Raw genomic sequence first — 20,392 nt, forward strand, 5'->3', positions numbered from 1 at the left:
TTCCAATCATTTGACTTGGTCGTTTGTTTGATTGGACGTCCCTTACTGGAACAACTGATTTTTTTCACTTCAGTGTCAAAAGTTTTTTTTTTTTTTTCATCGATTCGAGTCAAGATATAATAAGAAATCTAAAATGTTGCCAAAAATCATGCCTTTAAATCAGGCCACTCAGGTCTGTAGGCACTATTCAATGCAATCAAAAACTGTTGGCAAAATATAAAGGAAAAATGAACCAATACATTTGCAGTTACGTAAGTATTTATTTTTAGGCTGTTTAGATGATTAGTATGAAAACATTAAAAAGAAAACAGATGAACAGATTTACACATGGTGAAAGAAATCGGCGACATTAACATGACAGCAGGATCACTTGAAATCCAATATAAAAGAAACATAGCTACCGTTTTATCTTTAAATGGTGATGAAGGCACTAGAAAGTCAGATTTTGTCCCTATGGTTTTTGCTACCTGGACGTCACCCTGTGACCAAATACAGCACTAAGACAAAACTGTTCAAATGTGTCATTTTTGGTAAAACCCTGTATCTGCGCCATTCATACATTTCTGATCCAAGACCATTGTGACAGAATGCCGTTTTGAGTTTGTTTCACAGGCTCAAAACAGTAAAAAATGGGAGGGAAAAACGATGTGTTTACGTTATTACAAAATATTCTAGAGGATGAACATTTATATTTATGTTAAAATAATGATAGCATGTAACAGATACTTAAAAATGTAAAACCCTTTTTTTCACTGGAATACAAAATGACACTTTAGTTTTATTATCTTACAAGTCACGCACCGAAGGATGCAATGGTAAAGTATATTTTCTTTACTACCATTTGGTCCAAATACTTAATATTATGTACTGCATGTAAATACAATATGTACAACAAATGCAGCTTCAATGTTCATTTCCCCCTCCCAAACATTTCCCCCTAGCATTTCTTCAAGGTGTAAACAATTATCCGTGCATCTAAAATGTACAGAATCTAAAAACAACAACAAATTAAAACTGAATTCTCAACCATCACAGTTCCAATTGTAGTTGCTCATTCACACTTACAAGGAACAAACATGGGCAAAAATGAATTTGAATGCAATTTAATTAATTTGCTTAATTTACCGTTTTGCCAGACCTTTTAAACAGCCTCAAAGCTGAACAGATCACTTGTAATTCAGGACCATTTTCGTTCTCTTCTCAAGTATCCAAGTTGTATCAAACTATTCAGCTCGGGTCTCGGTAGGAAATCCCCTCTTACTAAGCCTTACAGTGGAAGTCTGTCCTTAATGGGAACGGGAACGTTTCCTTGGCAGCTGCGCCAGCAAAAAAAACACCAGAATTCTTTAGATATTTTCTTTTGAAATCCCAATTGGGATGTATGTTAAAGGGATAGTTGGGATTTTTGAGAGTTGTAAGGAATACTTGCCAGTAGTGTCGTCGAAGCAAAGCTATCAGCTCACTTACAGAGTCTGAGCGAAACCCTTCATCACACCATCATGCAGGAGCTTATCCACCTCCAAAACAAAACCACGGCCCTCCAGAAACAGCTGTGATTACCAGTGAAACAGCTCCAGTGCATGGAGATACACCTTCACAAAACAGTGCCAGGTGATACCAGTGAAACAGCTCCAGTGCGTGGAGATACACTGTCACAAAACAGTGCCAGATGATTAAGGCTGAGACGATATGCCATTTTGAAGAATCGATAAATCGGGAAAATGTTTTCTATAAATTGTTTTTTCTTTATTATTATTTTGCATGTAAAAACGTTTCAAATACTTTTTTCTTAAAGTATTTAACGTTAGTTTGTGTGTGTGTGTATCACGTGCACTCACTGTAGTTTGTGCAATGCTCTAGTTGGCCCACGACACACACACACACACAAACTAACGTTATTTTTATTTTATTTTTTTTTTAAGAAAAAAGTTTTTCTTTTATCGATTTTATGCAGTTATCGATAAATCGATAAGTGGTCTCAGCCTTATACGTGATAGCAGAATCCAAAGTGCTGGAGGACGATGATGTTGCATTAGAAACAGGTAACCCTTTTGCCCACATGTTGTGGTGTGGATTAAACCGCTTGCTTTTGGTTCGCACAGAACCCGGTCAGAACTCCCGACCACGGGATTCTGAACTATCCCTTTAATGTATAGATTTAAAAGTCCATTTCCATGCCATATCTATAATACACCTCTATTTAGTACTGAATTCAAAAAGGCCACAGTGCAATCTTAACCATTTTCCTGAATTCATCAGGTCTTCACTGAACCAGAATGGGGTTGGAGAACCAAGCAAAACTTGTCTCTTGAAATGGCAATGAACCCAGCAAAGCATTCCTGAAAACCAGTCACTAGAACACAGCTCCTCTCTTCTTCACCAGTAAACCAGTCACTAGAACACAGCTCCTCTCTTCTTCACCAGTAAACCAGTCACTAGAACACAGCTCCTCTCTTCTTCACCAGTAAACCAGTCACTAGAACACAGCTCCTCCTCTCTTCTTCACCAGTAAACCAGTCACTAGAACACAGCTCCTCTCTTCTTCACCAGTAAACCAGTCACTAGAACACAGCTCCTCCAGCGCTCCTCTCTTCATCACCAGTGTATACGACTCCAAGTCCAGCCCCTCGCAAGGTCCCTGTATAGCTTAGGCCACGTGTCCGTGTCCACGCTTTAGTCAGTTGCCTTTGGGGTAGATCTTTTCATAGAAGAAGCCCTGGGGCAGGAGGTAAAGTTCTCCATCCTTCTCCCTGACAGCATGGGCGCGAACAAACTGAAACTGTTCCAGTGCAAACTCATAAAACTCGTTTTCCATTTTCCAGATGTCCGACTGCTGCAGCTTGGCGGTGGACTCCCTGGTGGGGGGCTTCTTCTCTGTGGTTTTCCGCAGGTGTGACTTCTTCCCTGGTAGAAAAAGAAAAACACACAACAGGCTAATGAGTCCCTTCGTCTACTCTACAGGCTATAGCAGGGCCACTGCACTGTGGCAGGGGAGAGGCCATGATGGGTTACTGCCAATTAACTACATTAGTAATGCATAGAACTCTGTGTATGGTATGATATGAAGGCAAAAACTGCCGGGTCTGAATTAAGATAAGATAAGATAAGATAAGATATTCCTTTATTGATCCCCTTGGGGAAATTCAGGCATCATAGCAGCATGGGGGGGAGGGGGGGAGGGGTACAGGTAGTAAAACAACACAGTATACAGGTAGTAAAAGACAACACAGGCAGTGTAAACAATTTGATCAATATGGTCAATATAATTTACTATCTGACTAGCTGAGGAATATTCACATTATTCACAGTGTCACATGAGGTGCAGTAGCTTAGTGGTTCAGCTTTTCCAAAGATTTTCATTGACTTCTCTTCTTAGAGAGCTGAATAGAAGTAGTTTAAATTGTTTCTAAACACATTACACATGTGAAAATAGAAAATAGTTGCTGAAAACCTGTGAAAAGACTGAACTATGTAGTAATGAATTGTGTCAGGCAATTAAAACGGCGGGCCTGAAATCATGGCTCGATGACAGGCATAACCCGTCCCTTATCACAATATATATATATATATACTGTAACGGTACACAAAATCCACGGTTCGGTACGTACCTCGGTTTTGAAGTCACGGTTCGGTATTATTTTCGGTACAGTAAAACGAAAATAGCTTTTCATTTATCTATTTAACTGTATTAACACTATGATCGCCGATGACGAGTTAAGACGTCATTCCTAGCCATGCTCATTCTGCCGAAGACGCCGTAACTCGTCTTTGATGTCAATATTTCAAAAATCTGTGATCGAAATCATATTTCCCCTCCGGAGCCCTGAGACACACTGCAAAGCTCCACTCAACTCTCTAGCGGTTCAAGAGCGCCATCTGGTGGCCGATCGGCAGATCGCCAACCGGAAATGACCCTTTGAACCGGAAGTGCTCATCCATATGTGGTCCGGGCACTCGCTATCGTTAGAGAGACTCCGTCTTGACACAGTGAACATCGATCGGTGCAAATAACTCGAAAAAACAACATGATTTGGACGTATATACTATTATACAACCTGGAAATGGATCGGGCATTTCTCCATCCCATAATAGAAAAAATTCTGTTCCACGCTCATCTGCCAGCGGCGCGAGGAAGCCACGGTAAGATTCAGCGTTATATTCTAACGTGTTCCATATAAACTGCTATGATGAACATATGACCCACTCTGGATGAATCATCTAACGCTGCCCACGGAATTATACACGGAATTATAAACGGCCCCCCGCCCATCCGGTCATCATCAGATGACACGTAGTAACTTCTAGAACCACATCCAGTTGACATTTTTTATCTCGCGCCGATTGCTATCAAACTGTATTTGATCATCAATATAATGCATTTAGGGCTATAAATCACGTTCTGAAGAAAGCTGCAGAAAACGATAAAAACATACTTATACTTTAGACCATATTTTAGTATGAATATGTGAATGAAAAAGTTTAACGTTGCTACACCCTGAACAATACATATAGGACATTGAATGGGCCATAATAATGGCAATTTAGCAATAGAATTTAAAAAGTTATAGCCCTGCAAAGAAGGGGAACTTCTCCATAGACAAATAGAGCTGGCTAGGGATGGTAAATTATGAATTTAACCCATGGCGATCAAAGTGTTAAACAATATAAAACGAATTGGCCATAATTTACTGAGCAAACTAATGCTTACTGCTGTAACCTACTAATACCACTTAACTCTTTCAGTGCCACTCACGAGATTTCTCGTGTTTTTTTATAGGTGGTTGCTAGCCACTCACGAGATTTCTCGGAATTTTTTTTATTTTTTTTTTTTTGCGATCTGAAAAATTATTGCATCACCCGAGCCTACCCGAGTATTGCCGAGCTGCGCCGGTGATCACTGTGGAAAAAAGCGCCCCCTGTCGTCTCCCAGATGACATAAGTGATTTTGGAATGGACTCAATGAAAATGAATGGGGAAAAAAATCCGGTACTCCACATTTTCCAGTTCACTGATCCAGCCGGGGTTACTAGAGTTCATTCTGGAGCCTCAGATCTCCGCGGATCATGGAGAACCACTGTGTCGCGTTGGATCCATACACGTATCGATTTTTTCGAATGGTGATCAGGAATTGGAATATACCAGTTGGATACCATCTGATGTCAGGTAAGGACTCTATGTTATCAGTGGTAGGATAATCAGAGTAATTTTGATGAAGTTATAAGCTGTTTTGTGAAATCTCTTCTTTCGTTTTCACTGTAAAAGTCCGAGAGGAAATCAACAAGGCGATTGTCCGCGCGCGGCCGTAATGTGCGTCCGTGCACGTATAATATTGATCATCTAGCGTTTATTTGAAACCGATTCATAAAAAGGCCGACGAATATCAACGTTGTGGAATATTCCACTAAAAGACGATTTTCATAGAATGCTCCAGAATGAGTTGTTTTTTATATCAAAACGGGGGCTTTTCTAACTGCTCTGAAACGGCAACGACGCGATAAAAAAACAATCTGCCTTCACAGCACTGTCTGGAACATAGTCTTTGATAATGCGATGGGCAGATTAGACACATAGCCATAATTTAAAACATAGATTAGGCGATATTAACGTTAACATTGGCGCGGATGGTGGCATTCAAGCGGTAAAATGGAAAACCAGGCATGGCATTTAAAGAGTTAATGTAAATCTGAAGATTATTATATAGCAGATGCCTTGGACAACTGTAGCGTGTGCTTGTTTATACAGAGCCCCTTTCATGAGCAAGCCCTGCTTGAATACAGGGGCAGGGCTTGCTACAGTCACGAAAGGGGCTAGTTTATACAGAGCTGGGATGCTACGGACGAGAGGGAACTAGGTAGCGGGGCTCTATTACTTTTAACATGTGCTTAAACCCTGTGTTCTCGACAACGGAGTATGGTCGCAGATCTGCTGCTATAAAAACACATATGGCGTTTGTTATTGCTTTGGCCCGGTCTGAATTAATAGCGAGATGCTGCTTGAATGCCACGGGGAGCTGGGTTTGCTTCTTCGGTGTACCTGTGATATTCACATTAGGGTGATGCCGTTTCAAATGCGTGATAAAGTTTGCAATAAAGTTGAACAATGCCGGCAACGTAGCCCCTTTCGTGACTGTGATGCAAGGCTTGCATCACAAGTGTGCATCAGTCACGAAAGGGGCTAGCTGGCACGTAGCTTTAGTGCGATCCACCTGTCTTTGTCCATTACGGTGGTTAACTGGGAATCCGAAATGATCCCAAACGGGAGACTTGAATGTTGTGGGAGCATCTTCTAGCTCTGGCTGGTCAGTTAGTATTGACTCGCCATACTAAGGCTAATATGCTATGCTGAATTACAGCTCTCGTTCAGTGTAGCTGCGTGGGATGAACAAACAACATCCGGTTAGTTGTGCACGTTATATTAGGGCCGGGGGGATTTTAAGTTCAGCAAAAAAAGGTTCCATACCGTTGCAATCGTTCGGTGCACAGCGCATACTGTACCGGAGGACCACATTGAGGCGGTACAGTACGTATCCGCGTACCGTTACACCCCTAATACATATATATATATATATTAGTGTTGTCAAAAATATCGATACATATCGATACTGAATATTTAAAACAATTTCGATACTCATTTCCCGAAATATCGATACTTTCTGCAGTATCGATACCAGCTGGCTTGCTCGCAGTGTTCTACCGCAAGTTGTTGACAGACAGACGCACGCTGTTGCAGAGCACGCTTGCCCCTCCTCCTCCTCCGCTGCAGGCCTCCCCCTCGCAGACCTGTCTTCAGTTTGTAAACAAAAGATTTTAGCTCCGAATATGGCCAGTGCAGAGCCTCCGCAACTTGTGCTTGTGGATAAAGAAAACAGCAGAAGTGCTGTTTGGAAGTACTTCGGGTTTGAAGTAAACGACGAAGGAAAAGCTAAAGCGTTGTTACAGAGCAGTGCCAACGATACAGCTATTAGCTAATGTTAGCTTATGCTAGCTAGCTGGCCACCTTTAGAATTACTTCATGGAAACGGAGTAACGTTAAGTCGAGTTCATACTAACTACACTAGTACACGTATGAACTCGACATAACGTTACCCCGTTTCGGGAAAAGCTAAAGATGCCACAATGCCCATTTGCAAGCGTTGTTACAGAGCAGTGCCAACGATACAGCTATTAGCTAACGTTAGCTTATGCTAGCTAGCTGGCCACCTTTATAATTACTTCATGGAAACGGAGTAACGTAAGTCAAGTTCATACTAACTACACGTATGAAATCGACATAACGTTACCCCGTTTCCATGAAGTGTTTAAGTAGCAGCAATCTTGTTGAAAATGTAACGTTAATAAATTCTCTCCCTCTCTCTCTCTCCCTCTCTCTCCCTCCCTCTCTCTCCCTCCCTCTCTCTCTCTCGAAAATTGTTGTAGTTGTTTTAACCAAATCAAAAGCAGCAGCACTATTGCATAACTGAGTCATGTTTGCTATGTATTTCTTTCTTTAAGAGAGTTTGTTTCACAGTTTTAGCATGATGTTTTATAGATGGCTAGGTTAACAGGTTTTTGTTTTTAAGAGGGGTTTGATTTAGATTAGATAATTTAGTTATTTTTAAATGTCCTGATCTAAATATAAACAAATGGTTTTAGTTATATGTATCTTATAGTACCAGAGAGAAGCTGAGGAGAATCAACCAGCAATAAAAGCAAACTTTGTTAAAAAAAATATATATATATATATATATATATATATATATATATATATGAGATGGAGACACTACTTTCCGAGTGGATTTATGCATTGCGCGACAAACACAACCGTGTGTCGCGCAAAATGATACAAAGAAAAGCAATGGAAATCTACCCAACAGTGAGTGATGGAGGCAAGGCGTTTGTGGCCAGTAAAGGTTGGCTAGAGAAGTTTCTACACTGTGTAAGCTGCATTGATGATGTTATAGTTAATACTGTACCATATCTTTTATTTTAATTTTATTATTTGCAGCTGAACTTGACTGTTATTAGCCTAACTGTATATAGGCCTATATACAGGTATTTGAATGGGCAATAAATAGGATGGACCACAGTATTGTGGTAGTCTACCTCAGTTGAAGTTATATTTCAAGTTAAATTGACACTGTTGCACTGTGTTGATGTTTTTATGGTATTTACTGTACCATAGGCAATATATTTTGTTATTGTTGTTATATGCTGGCTGTGCAGTAAATACCATATAAATGGTATGGTGTTAATGTTTACCAAGAGAGTAAGCCTACCTCAGAATTGTTTATACCAGTATTGTGATTGCACTATTTTACTCAGGTAAAGTTACTTGATGTCACTTTAAAAACATTGAAATGACCAGTGACCACCTGTAATTGCACTGTTTACTATTTCATACAGTACTTGGTTTCAATAAATTAACCCAGTACATTTTAGTGGGTTCAAACTGACACAAAATGTTGATTTATTCATTATGATCCGTTTGAAAATTAGAAATATAGGCCTCTCTCTTATACATGCCTCCTTTCAATAAAAGCCTGGTACCCGCTACAGTTGAAACAAATACAAGCCTGGGTCACTATTCGAGGAATTACGGTATTCACATTTCACACCGATCTTCAGGACAGAATTGACAAACATCAATTGTTTGATTTTGGCCATGTCAACTAAAAGTTAGTTTTCTGAATATTTGTTGTCAACATGGCCAAAATAAATGAGTGTAATTTAGATTTAGATTAACTTTTGTCCTGAAGATTTGTGTGTGCACTACCTCTACCTTTGCTTTGGGTAGTGGATCTTGGAACTATATTGGAATCACCAAATCAAATCAAATTTATTTGTAAGGCCTGACAACACACGTTAATGTCCCCATGGGCCGGACACGTCTTCTTTAACTCATTCAGCGCCAGTCACGATGATAGTCGGGTTAACTCGCCATCGCTTGAGCGCCAATCACGAGTATAGTCAGGTTTTAATCGTTATTTCTTTTATTAGCGATATCCATTCATTTTCATCCATCCAGCCTGATATTATCGTTGGGAATGGGTCTGAGCTCGCAAAAGGGCTGCCTACACCTTCCAGCTGGTATTGCACTCCACTGGGAATGGTGTAGTTTCTTTTCTGGAACGATCAGAGCCGTGCAGGCGGGGTTTAAATACTCAGGCGAGGTAGGCCTCAACAACGATGGCATGGAACAGTAACCTAGAGCCATATGAAATCCGCGTTCACGGAATTGCGGACGGAATCGCGGAATTAACCAATAAAAATGGAATCAACTGCAAAACGTGGAATATTGCAGAATTTGGCCTAATCTGGACTGAAATTCCAGATTCCATTTTTGGGTGGAACGTTTGGTGCACACGCGACCGGGGAGGTGGGGACGCTAGAGCGGGTTACACACAACACAGCAGTGCTCAAGCGTCTGGCTGCTTCGGTGTTAACGTCGTCAAGAAGCTAAGAAATTCCGCAATAAGCCCTAAATTCAGAGCAGAGCAGTATCCTAATGACTTTTATGCTTCAGTCGATAAGGTGTTTTGCAAATGCTGTCAACGTTCCGTGGACTGGACCCGCAAAAACACTTGCGACACTATTGTGATTAAATGGCTATGTAACGTTAGGACATGATAGCTTCTAACTAAATCTGGTGCACACATCCATTTGTTTAATGCAAACGATTGTCATTACACACTGTCCTTTATAAACTAAATAAACTTAAATAGCTATGTAACGTTATAGGACTATAGATGGAAATGATAGCTTCTAGCTAAATCTAGTGCACCCATCCATTTGTTTAATGCAAACGATTGTCATTAAACACTGCCCTTTATAATCTAAATAAACTTAAATAGCTATGTAACGTTACAGTACATAGGACTATAGATGGAAATTATGGCTTCTAGCTAAATCTAGTGCACCCATCCATTTGTTTAATGCAAACGATTGTCATTATACACTGCCCTTTAAACGAAATAAACTAAACTAAAGGTGCCTAAATTATGCATTACTATATTTCATCACAATATAATAGATATAGCTAGGCTACTGACATTGTCATTGTGATGTCAGTAGTAGCTAGCTGTATCTATTGTTTACACTTGAAATGTGTATTTTTATTTTGTCACAATATTATTTGAAAAATATTGTGTAAAATTGAACTGTATTTCTGAGTTGCAGCACTTAAAAACATTAAATGGACTGTTATATCTTATTCAATTGTGGACATTTATTCATTCCCACTTATTAGACACTATTTCTGATGGTAAAATGAGCATAAAAAGCTAAATACAGAATTCTGAAATATTAAAACGGAAAAAACGGAATTTGGGAAAAAATATAATGGAATTTGGAAAATAATAAAACGGATTTCATATGGCTCTACAGTAACCCCGCCCGCCCGTATCATATGTAACAGTCGGTAATGTGGGACGGACCTCAACAAGCAATAATTGGAATGGCGATCAGATAATTGGATTCTTTCTTTTGCATTACATCAGATACAAGGTAAGAACACTATATATAAATTTGATCGTTGATCTGATATTTATTTCTACCCCGATCGACGCTGTCACTGTGTGTGTGTGTGTGGCTGTGTGCCGTTGAGTGCAGGAGGCGACTGGGGGAGCCCCACGGTCCAGGGCTCTTTTCATTCTTGCACAAGGAAGGATAATAATGATGATCTAGCGTTGATTTCAGGAAGATTCGGTAATCAGGCGAAAAATGACAACGTGTTTAGTGTATTGCACTAAAGGGCTATTATCGCGTCTTTTCCTGGAATTACTCAGAATCACCAAACTATATTCATATTCAAAACGGTATAAAAAGGAAATGTATCGATGAATAAACAATCCGTTTTGTACATGTTGACTGAAAGCAACTCACTGATAATTGACGGGTGTATTAGACCCATAGCTATAATTTAAGATATATTTTAAGCACTCGCAAATCTCGCAGTCCCCCCATTGATTAAAGCGTGGCGTTCTAGACCTATATCGCGCATTAAGCTCCGGCGCAGAATGAGTCAAGTCAAGAAGAAACATCACAATAAATCAAGAACAAAACAAAAACACGAGTCCAAATCATTTAAAATAAATGCAACACTCCCAGACATACCCCACGCGAAGGTAAGGAAAAACTCACTAAAACCTAGCAATAGGAAAAAATGCACCACAGGCAATGTGGAGGAGAGAAACCTTAGAAGGGCCGTTCAAGGGGGGATCTCCCTTCTTAGATGTCGGTGATAGTAGTGTTGCAATAAAACAAGCGAAACAGTTGGTAAGCACTCATATGTGTAATGAAACCAGTGTTGCATGTGATTCAGGAATGTAAACAAACAAAAAGGGTAACATGATTAACACTTTGATTGCCCAACCCGAGTTTTCTCGGGTTTACCCCCCGCGGGTTGAATGCCCACTCACGAGAATTCTTGTATTTTCTCTTTTTTTTTTTTATTTATTAGCGATCTGAAATCATATTTCATCAACCGAGTCTACCGTTGGAAATTCAGCCACTCCAGGCGCTCAGATGTGAAAAAAGCGCCCCCTATCGTCTCCCAGATGGTAATTCACCCTTTTGGATTGAACTCAATGAAAATGAACGAGAAAAAAAATCCCAGACTCCACATTTTACTTCTCACTCACGCAGCCGGGGTTGATCAGCTCCACTCTGGAGCCTCAGAGCAGCGGGGATTATGTGTTTTTACAGTATACACAGTGGATCAATAAAAGGATCGATTTTTTCGAATGGTGATCAGGAATTGGAATAATCCATTTGGATACCATCTGATTTCAGGTAAGGAATCTATGTTACCAGTCTTAGGATAATCAGACTCGTTTTCACGGAGATATAAGCTTTTATATGATTATGTGATATGGCTGATTGACTGTGCGAGCGGTCAGGAAATAGGAGAATCGATTTTCAGCTCGCGGCCAGAGCGTGCATGCGTACACATATACTATCGATAATCTAGCGTTTATTTGAAAAAGATTCATAAATAGGCAGAAAAATGACAACGTTCTAGAATATTCCAGTAAAGGGCGATTATCGTGGAATGTCTTATTTTTTCCATGTGAAAACGAGTGCTTTTCAAAATGCTAGAAAACGGAAATGAAGCGATAAAAAAACAATCTGCTACGACAATGTTGACTGGAAAATTAGTCTTTGATAAGCGACAGGCAGATTAGACACATAGCCATAATTTAAAACAGATTAGGCGATATTAACGTTAACATTGAAGTGGTGCTGGGCATTCAAGGAGGTAAAAAGGAATTAAGCTTGGGCTCTGAAAGTGTTAATTGTTAAGGTTTTAAAATGACTACTGACTGCCTTATTTTTTCAAATATTGCAATATTTTTGCCCCCCAAAAAAAATATCTACATAAAGCCTCGCAAATTGCACCGCAATTTTTTTTATAAACGCCTCTGCAAAATCAAGCATTTGTGATAGCAGTAATAAAAAAAAATTGTTTAAGGTTCATTCATTAGTCTGATGATCTCACACAGGTGTGATATAGGGTGATCTCAAATCAGGGTTCGAAATTAATGGGGGCTTGGGGCAAACTGCCCTCAAAAATGGACCAAATGCCCTCGAAAATCTGTTAAGGGGGGCAAGAAAAGCCCCAGACAGTTTACCAATTATATATATATATATATATATATATATATACAGGGAACAAAATAAGCACCGGCAAAGCGCCAATGGCGGGCAGATTTGAACAAAATAGTCATGTGAAATGAAGGACAGTCGCCTTTTTTGCAGCCCTCAATCTCTCCTCGCGTGTCAATCTCTCCTTGTTTACACTGCTTGCACTGTAACGTTACGCCCGATTAGCTAATGTTAGCTTAATAACGTTAATGGGTTATAAATATGTGGAACCATATGGAAGGAGTAAGCCGGCCGCTAAAAAGAAAACCAACCGTGGCTTTCTCAGACGAAAAGGATGAGCTGGACCACCTGACAAAAGAAAGTTTCCAGAGCAGTGGAAGTTTGAAGACTGGCTAGACTACAGTATGATGCGGGGGCTGTAGACAGTGGTGAGTTGTTAACTTGTTCCGTGTGCTGCAAGTATGTCAAAAAGAAAAACAGAAACAACACGTTTGTCATTGTCGTGTTACTTCACAGTACAAATAGGTGAGAGTCCTCTGCTGTGGTTGTGAGTATCCTTTATTAGCTTAACTCCGTAGCAACATCACACAGGTGTATCTCTCTCGCCCCTCCCGTACCTGCCCCTTGACCCCGAGTACGGTGGCCTGTACACTGTCGTATAACGCACACACATTAACATAACACCACAGTCATCGGTAGTAAATCAATGAGATTGTGGACTCTGATGAGGACATGATTGAGGAGGTTTAAGTTAAGTTTACAAAACCTTCACATTTTATTATGTTCTGTTAAATCCTGCAAAGAGGCTAGAGTGAGGAGTCTGAGGATTAGGTTAGGTTACAATTTAAGCTTAAGATTGACTTGTATTGATTAATCAATATATTAAAATAATTTGCTTAAAATGTTACTCTGGCCTCTTATTTAAGTGTGTATTCTTTATCTACTTGAACGTAATACCTTATCTACCTGAAATGTACTGACATTTTTTATATATATGCGACTAGGGGTGGGACAATACATCGATCCAGATCGATATATCGATCTATTATCAATAATCAAATAGGATCGACGCAACGTAAAAAGATCGATTCATATTGCGATACTCTTATTTTGAAAATCCCCGCGAGTCATATCCGCCGGCGCCCAGTATTGTGAAACTCCGTGTAGAAATTACAGCAGTGTTTGCGTCTGCTGTAAAGCACTACAGAGCGTCTATTTTGCGAGCCGATATAAGTCTGTGCAGTTTTTTCCCCGCAACGGGTCAAATGCATATAACAGGCGTTGCATCGTCGCCATTCCTTTATGCCAACGTCGCGTTAAATATCTAAATGAACGTCGCGTTGGCTGCTAAAAGCTAAGCAGCTAACCGTGAGAGAGAACAGGAGAGTGGAAAGGGGACTTGGAAGGAGGAGGGGTGGGGGCTGTGGGGGACTGTGTGTGTGTGTGTGTGTGTGTGTGTGTGTGTGTGTGTGTGTGTGTGTGTGTGTGTGTGTGTGTGTGTGTGTCTGTGTGTGTCTGTGTGTGTGTTAAAGCTCAATATATAAAAACAAAAGTGAACAGGAGGTCTATTTGTATTAAAAACAATAGATTGTTTTTCATTTAAATGTCTGGAAGAGCTCAAAAATAAATACATCAATTGATATTTCCGTAGCCTTTTTTTAGTTGATCTAAATGTGACTGATTGTGTTAAATGGGCACATAATATCGCCTCATATCGATCGCAGACACCTGAATTGAATCGTATCGTATCGTATCGTGGCAGACTTTGTGATATCGGCAAATATCGTATCGTTGTCCAAAGAATCGATATCGTATCGTATCGTGATGAAACTGATGATTCCCACCCCTATATGCGACACAAATTCGTTTCAGAATTTTTGGCTGGTAAAAAATCTGCCTGGCTGGTAGTGTGCAAGGAGCAGTTTGCGTGGATGTTTTTGTCGGCGGGACGAAGACTGTAAATAAATACAGCGTGTTGCACCACCAGGACGCTTGAAGCCTTTTTACAAAGCATCCGCGTTTCCGGGTTCCCGTTTTGCGCTCTGATTGGCCAGGTCATGTGACATGAGCGGCAATCGTGGGACGGCAAGTTTCTACACTGGTTAAGCTTAGGCACTCTTCGAAGTTGGTTAAGGTTAGAGTTTGTCTTAGAGCATGACAGCAAGTTCTTTTGCCGGTTAAGCTTAGGCACTCTTTCGAAGTTGGTTAAAGTTAGAGTTTGTCTTAGAGCATGGCGATAGAACGCCAGGTAGTTTGCAGGCTGTTCGACGCGGAAAATGGGCGCACATGTCACATGACCTGGCCAATCAGAGCGCCGGAAACGCGGATGCGTTGTAAAAAGGCTACACGCCACCAGGACAGCCACAAAATGAGGTCATTAATTGAGTTGTATTTTTTAAATGATAAGGATGTTTAATAACCCTTTATCATAAAAGTTCAGTGCCCCCGAAATACAAAAAAAGCCCCCGAAAATCAATTATGGGGGGCAAAGAAAGCCCTGATTTTTTTTTTTTTTATTTCTAACCCCGTCTCAAATGGTTCACGTGACTCATGAGTTTAGTCATTTACAATAATGGTCAATCAAATTGAATAGAATACAATCATTTAAATAATAATGTAATCCAAAGACCTAGCCTATAGGTCCACACACACGTCTTGCCATGTTAACAGATTAGACCAGCCACACAGCTGGCACGGGCAGCGTGGGGCTGCGTGGCAGCAGTGTCATCCTAGAGATTTGGCACCGAGCCTATTTCCTAGCGTGAGCTGCGAGGCACTTTGCAGAATAGTTCTGCCGATGACACCGCTGGCGCCGTGGACACCGTCACGTGTGTGAGCAGCTGCAGTGCAGCGAGGCAGCCGCTCCGCTGGCAGTGTGGACCTGGGCTTTATACAGAAGGTATTATTTGAAACAAACATTCTGGACTGGCAGGGCTGCTGCTGAGGACTGTGGGGAGGAATGGGGTCACTCTGGTACCTGTACGGTAGAGCTCTGTGAGAGGAATGGGGTCACACTGGTACCTGTACGGTAGAGCTCTGTGAGAGGAATGGGGTCACACTGGTACCTGTACGGTAGAGCTCTGTGAGGAGGAATGGGGTCACACTGGTACCTGTACTGTAGAGCTCTGTGAGGAGGAATGGGGTCACACTGGTACCTGTACGGTAGAGCTCTGTGGAGAGGAATGGGGTCACACTGATACCTGTACGGTAGAGCGCTGTAAGAGGAGGAATGGGGTCAAACTGGTACCTGTACAGTAGAGCTCTGTGAGGAGGAATGGGGTCACACTGGTACCTGTACGGTACAGCTCTGTGAGGAGGAATGGGGTCACACTGGTACCTGTACAGTAGAGCTCTGTGGGGAGGAATGGGGTCACACTGGTACCTGTACAGTAGAGCTCTGTGGGGAGGAATAGGGTCACGCTCTGGTACCTGTACGGTAGAGCTCTGTAAGAGTTATGGGGTCACACTGGTACCTGTACAGTAGAGGTCTGTGGGCAGGAATGGGGTCACACTGGTACCTGTATGGTAGAGCTCTGTAAGAAGAGGAATGGGGTCACACTGGTACCTGTACGGTAGAGCTCTGTGGGGAGGAATGGGGTCACGCTGGTACCTGTACGGTAGAGCTCTGTGGGGAGGAATGGGGTCACGCTGGTACATGTATGGTAGAGCTCTCTAAGAGAAATGGGGTCACACTGGTACCTGTACGGTAGAGCTCTGTGGGGAGGAATGGAGTCACACTGGTACCTGTACGGTAGAGCTCTGTGGGGAGGAATGGGGTCACACTGGTACCTGTACGGTAGAGCTCTGTGGGGAGGAATGGGGTCACGCTGGTACCTGTACGGTAGAGCTCTGTGGGGAGGAATGGGGTCACGCTGGTACATGTATGGTAGAGCTCTCTAAGAGAAATGGGGTCACACTGGTACCTGTACGGTAGAGCTCTGTGGGGAGGAATGGAGTCACACTGGTACCTGTACGGTAGAGCTCTGTGGGGAGGAATGGGGTCACACTGGTACCTGTACGGTAGAGCTCTGTGGGGAGGAATGGGGTCACGCTGGTACCTGTACGGTAGAGCTCTGTGGGGAGGAATGGGGTCACGCTGGTACCTGTATGGTAGAGCTCTCTAAGAGAAATGGGGTCACACTGGTACCTGTACGGTAGAGCTCTGTGGGGAGGAATGGAGTCACACTGGTACCTGTACGGTAGAGCTCTGTGGGGAGGAATGGGGTCACACTGGTACCTGTACGGTAGAGCTCTGTGGGGAGGAATGGGGTCACGCTGGTACCTGTACGGTAGAGCTCTGTGGGGAGGAATGGGGTCACGCTGGTACATGTATGGTAGAGCTCTCTAAGAGAAATGGGGTCACACTGGTACCTGTACGGTAGAGCTCTGTGGGGAGGAATGGAGTCACACTGGTACCTGTACGGTAGAGCTCTGTGGGGAGGAATGGGGTCACACTGGTACCTGTACGGTAGAGCTCTGTGGGGAGGAATGGGGTCACGCTGGTACCTGTACGGTAGAGCTCTGTGGGGAGGAATGGGGTCACGCTGGTACCTGTATGGTAGAGCTCTCTAAGAGAAATGGGGTCACACTGGTACCTGTACGGTAGAGCTCTGTAAGAGGAATGGGGTCACGCTCTGGTACCTGTACGGTAGAGCTCTGTGGGGAGGAATGGGGTCACACTGGTACCTGTACGGTAGAGCTCTGTAAGAGGAATGGGGTCACGCTCTGGTACCTGTACGGTAGAGCTCTGTGAGGAGGAATGGGGTCACGCTCTGGTACCTGTACGGTAGAGCTCTGTGAGAGGAGTGGGGTCACACTGGTACCTGTACGGTAGAGCTCTGTGGGGAGGAATGGGGTCACGCTGGTACCTGTACGGTAGAGCTCTGTGGGGAGGAATGGGGTCACGCTGGTACATGTATGGTAGAGCTCTCTAAGAGAAATGGGGTCACACTGGTACCTGTACGGTAGAGCTCTGTGGGGAGGAATGGAGTCACACTGGTACCTGTACGGTAGAGCTCTGTGGGGAGGAATGGGGTCACACTGGTACCTGTACGGTAGAGCTCTGTGGGGAGGAATGGGGTCACGCTGGTACCTGTACGGTAGAGCTCTGTGGGGAGGAATGGGGTCACGCTGGTACCTGTATGGTAGAGCTCTCTAAGAGAAATGGGGTCACACTGGTACCTGTACGGTAGAGCTCTGTAAGAGGAATGGGGTCACGCTCTGGTACCTGTACGGTAGAGCTCTGTGGGGAGGAATGGGGTCACACTGGTACCTGTACGGTAGAGCTCTGTAAGAGGAATGGGGTCACGCTCTGGTACCTGTACGGTAGAGCTCTGTGAGGAGGAATGGGGTCACGCTCTGGTACCTGTACGGTAGAGCTCTGTGAGAGGAGTGGGGTCACACTGGTACCTGTACGGTAGAGCTCTGTGGGGAGGAATGGGGTCACGCTCTGGTATCTGTACGGTAGAGCTCTGTGGGGAGGAATGGGGTCACGCTCTGGTACCTGTACGGTAGAGCTCTGTGGCGCCTTTGAAGAACCGTGGCAGCGCAGCCTCCAGCATCATGATGAAGTCCTCCAGCTCCTCCGTCACCCCGACCAAAAAGTACTCGTTCACCAGGTTGTACTTGGCCTGCTCCAGAGCCCACCTGCTGCCCACATTCCTACAGCACAAAGCAACAGGAAAACTAGTTTTTATTACTGCAGATGTAGGGGCAAATACAGTATCCAAAAGTAACGAATATCTCAAAAAAATATATTTTCAAGAAAAGCAAAACAAACAGATGAAAAATGTAAATACCCTGTCTCAGTCTCATCTGGTTTACATCGAAAGATATGATTCATTTTCATATGGTTATAACAGAAAGTACATACGGTAGGTAAACACCTTTTAATTCTGGCAACGTGGTGTTTACTGTTTAGTCTAAATCTGTATTAGACAGACACATTTCACTCCATTTCTGTAGGAGCTCAGGGCCTGTGCCTGTGAGAGATAGCAAAGTCGCAACAATAGATAGTGGGGCGGGTCGCCTAGGCAACTCAGGTCATCTGTTCAAGGTCGGCATTCCTCAGTGTAGACCAAGAGAGAGATGGAGAGAGAGAGAGATAGAGAGACCAACAAGAGAGAGAGAGAGACTCCTAAGCGGCAAAGGGGGTAGGTTTTGCTTCAAAGTTAAGCTATTTTAAGATAGCTTGAATTTGATGGGAGGAAAATGCCATGGGCACGGCCATTTTCAAAGGGGTCCCTTGACTTCTCACCTCAAGATATCTGCATGGGCTCAATAGAAACAAATAAGAATCCTCTTTACAGCCAGGCTCATTTATGCTAATCACATACAGAATTATATATATATATTATTATTGTGTTTTTTTCCCCCATACATACATTTTGTTAAACTGTAAAATATCCCACCTCCAGTAGATATTTGTGTCACAACCCTTTGATAACTAAGTTTGCTGTATCCTTGCTAAAGATGTGTGCAAACATTGGCCCATCTATCGATTGTATCAAGATTATTTTCTTTACTCCCCTATAATCAGCATCAGCCTCAAAAAACTATTATCGGCTCTTTTCTATAGAGATGCAGCCGCTGCAGGAGGACACTCACCAGCACTCTGAGTGGTGTCCACAGAAGAAGGGGATCTGCAGCCAGAGCTTCTCCGGGGCACAGTCAGAGCCCCCCGACCCCACACACTCATCAAAGGTCTGCAACACAAACACAAATAACACCTACTAGAGGAGAGCAGACCACACACCGCTCCAAGACATCCACAAGTGGAATATTCAGGCAAACCTTAAACCTTTCACTGCCACACTACAGAAGGTTAACCCTTTACTATCACACTACCGACGGTAACCGTCGGTAGTGTGATAGTAAAGGGTTAACCTGCTGTTGTGTGGCGGTGAAAGGGTTAACCTTATGTGTATTGTCGTAGTGAAAGGGTTAACCGTTTGGTAGTGCAGCAGTGAAAGGGTTAAATATATATGCTAATGAATTACTTTTGAGACATTGACAGCCATTTTAATAGGAAGATCTAAATATGCAACTGCAGTGTGTTTTCTCACAAGTTCATTTGGGTTTTTTTTGTGGCCAAGGACACAGTCTGGCAGTACAAAAGACTGTGAGTCAGTGTGTACGTTTTAGAAGCACTCCTGCTAATAAGTTACTGTATCAGAGTGGAAATCTAATTGCGATGGATCGGTGCCATGCTATGGGGGGGCTGCCACAGAGGAATACATTTATGGGAAAAACACTGAATTGACACAAACTAATCTTTCTGACGAAGTACAGCAGTAAAGACCTTTTTGTCCCCCTGTTTCCTTCGCCGAAGGCCGGGCCTATAGTCGTCTCCAAAACGCAGGAAGTAGTAGTACGACACCAGCCGCTCTATGGGGTCCCGTACCATGTTTATGTACATCGGTTGACCCTTCACCCCAAATCTGAAGAGACAAAGAGATTACACTCAAAATCACATGTTTTCTTTTATCGGCTATTGGATGGACCTGGTACATGACTGTTTATACTATAGCAGGAGAAGAGTATAAACGGCCAGTTTCCTATACATCCTTTAATACAGAAATAACCAGCACTAACGGAACCGTCCTTTTATTGAGTATGAGCAGAGACGATTACATATACATTTATTTTCTTTCATATTCATTATTTTGTTAAACTATCCCGCCCCCAGTACATCCTTGTCACAACTCTGTGATAACCAAGTTTGAGGGATCCTTGCTAAAAATTTGCAAATATTGGCCGATGTATTGCTATCCATTTTTTTTGTACTCTCCTATAATCAGCATCAGCCTCAA

General features: G+C 42.6%; 1 protein-coding gene across 1 annotated transcript in view; it reads right to left on the minus strand.

Moving 5' to 3' along the window:
- Positions 1–278: 278 nt before the first annotated feature.
- The window catches only part of hs2st1b (heparan sulfate 2-O-sulfotransferase 1b), a 68,659-nt gene continuing 48,545 nt past the window's right edge, over positions 279–20,392 (minus strand). The window contains exons 4-7 of the mRNA XM_084307284.1: positions 19,882–20,020; positions 19,188–19,285; positions 18,085–18,242; positions 279–2,904 (exon numbers count right to left, since the gene is read on the minus strand). Of these exons, the coding sequence (XP_084163410.1) occupies positions 2,678–2,904; positions 18,085–18,242; positions 19,188–19,285; positions 19,882–20,020 (622 nt within the window). The 3' untranslated portion in view covers positions 279–2,677. The remainder of the gene's footprint in view (positions 2,905–18,084; positions 18,243–19,187; positions 19,286–19,881; positions 20,021–20,392) is intronic.

Source organism: Notolepis coatsorum (assembly GCF_963971535.1).
Source record: "Notolepis coatsorum genome assembly, chromosome: 2".
NCBI lineage: Eukaryota > Metazoa > Chordata > Actinopteri > Aulopiformes > Paralepididae > Notolepis > Notolepis coatsorum.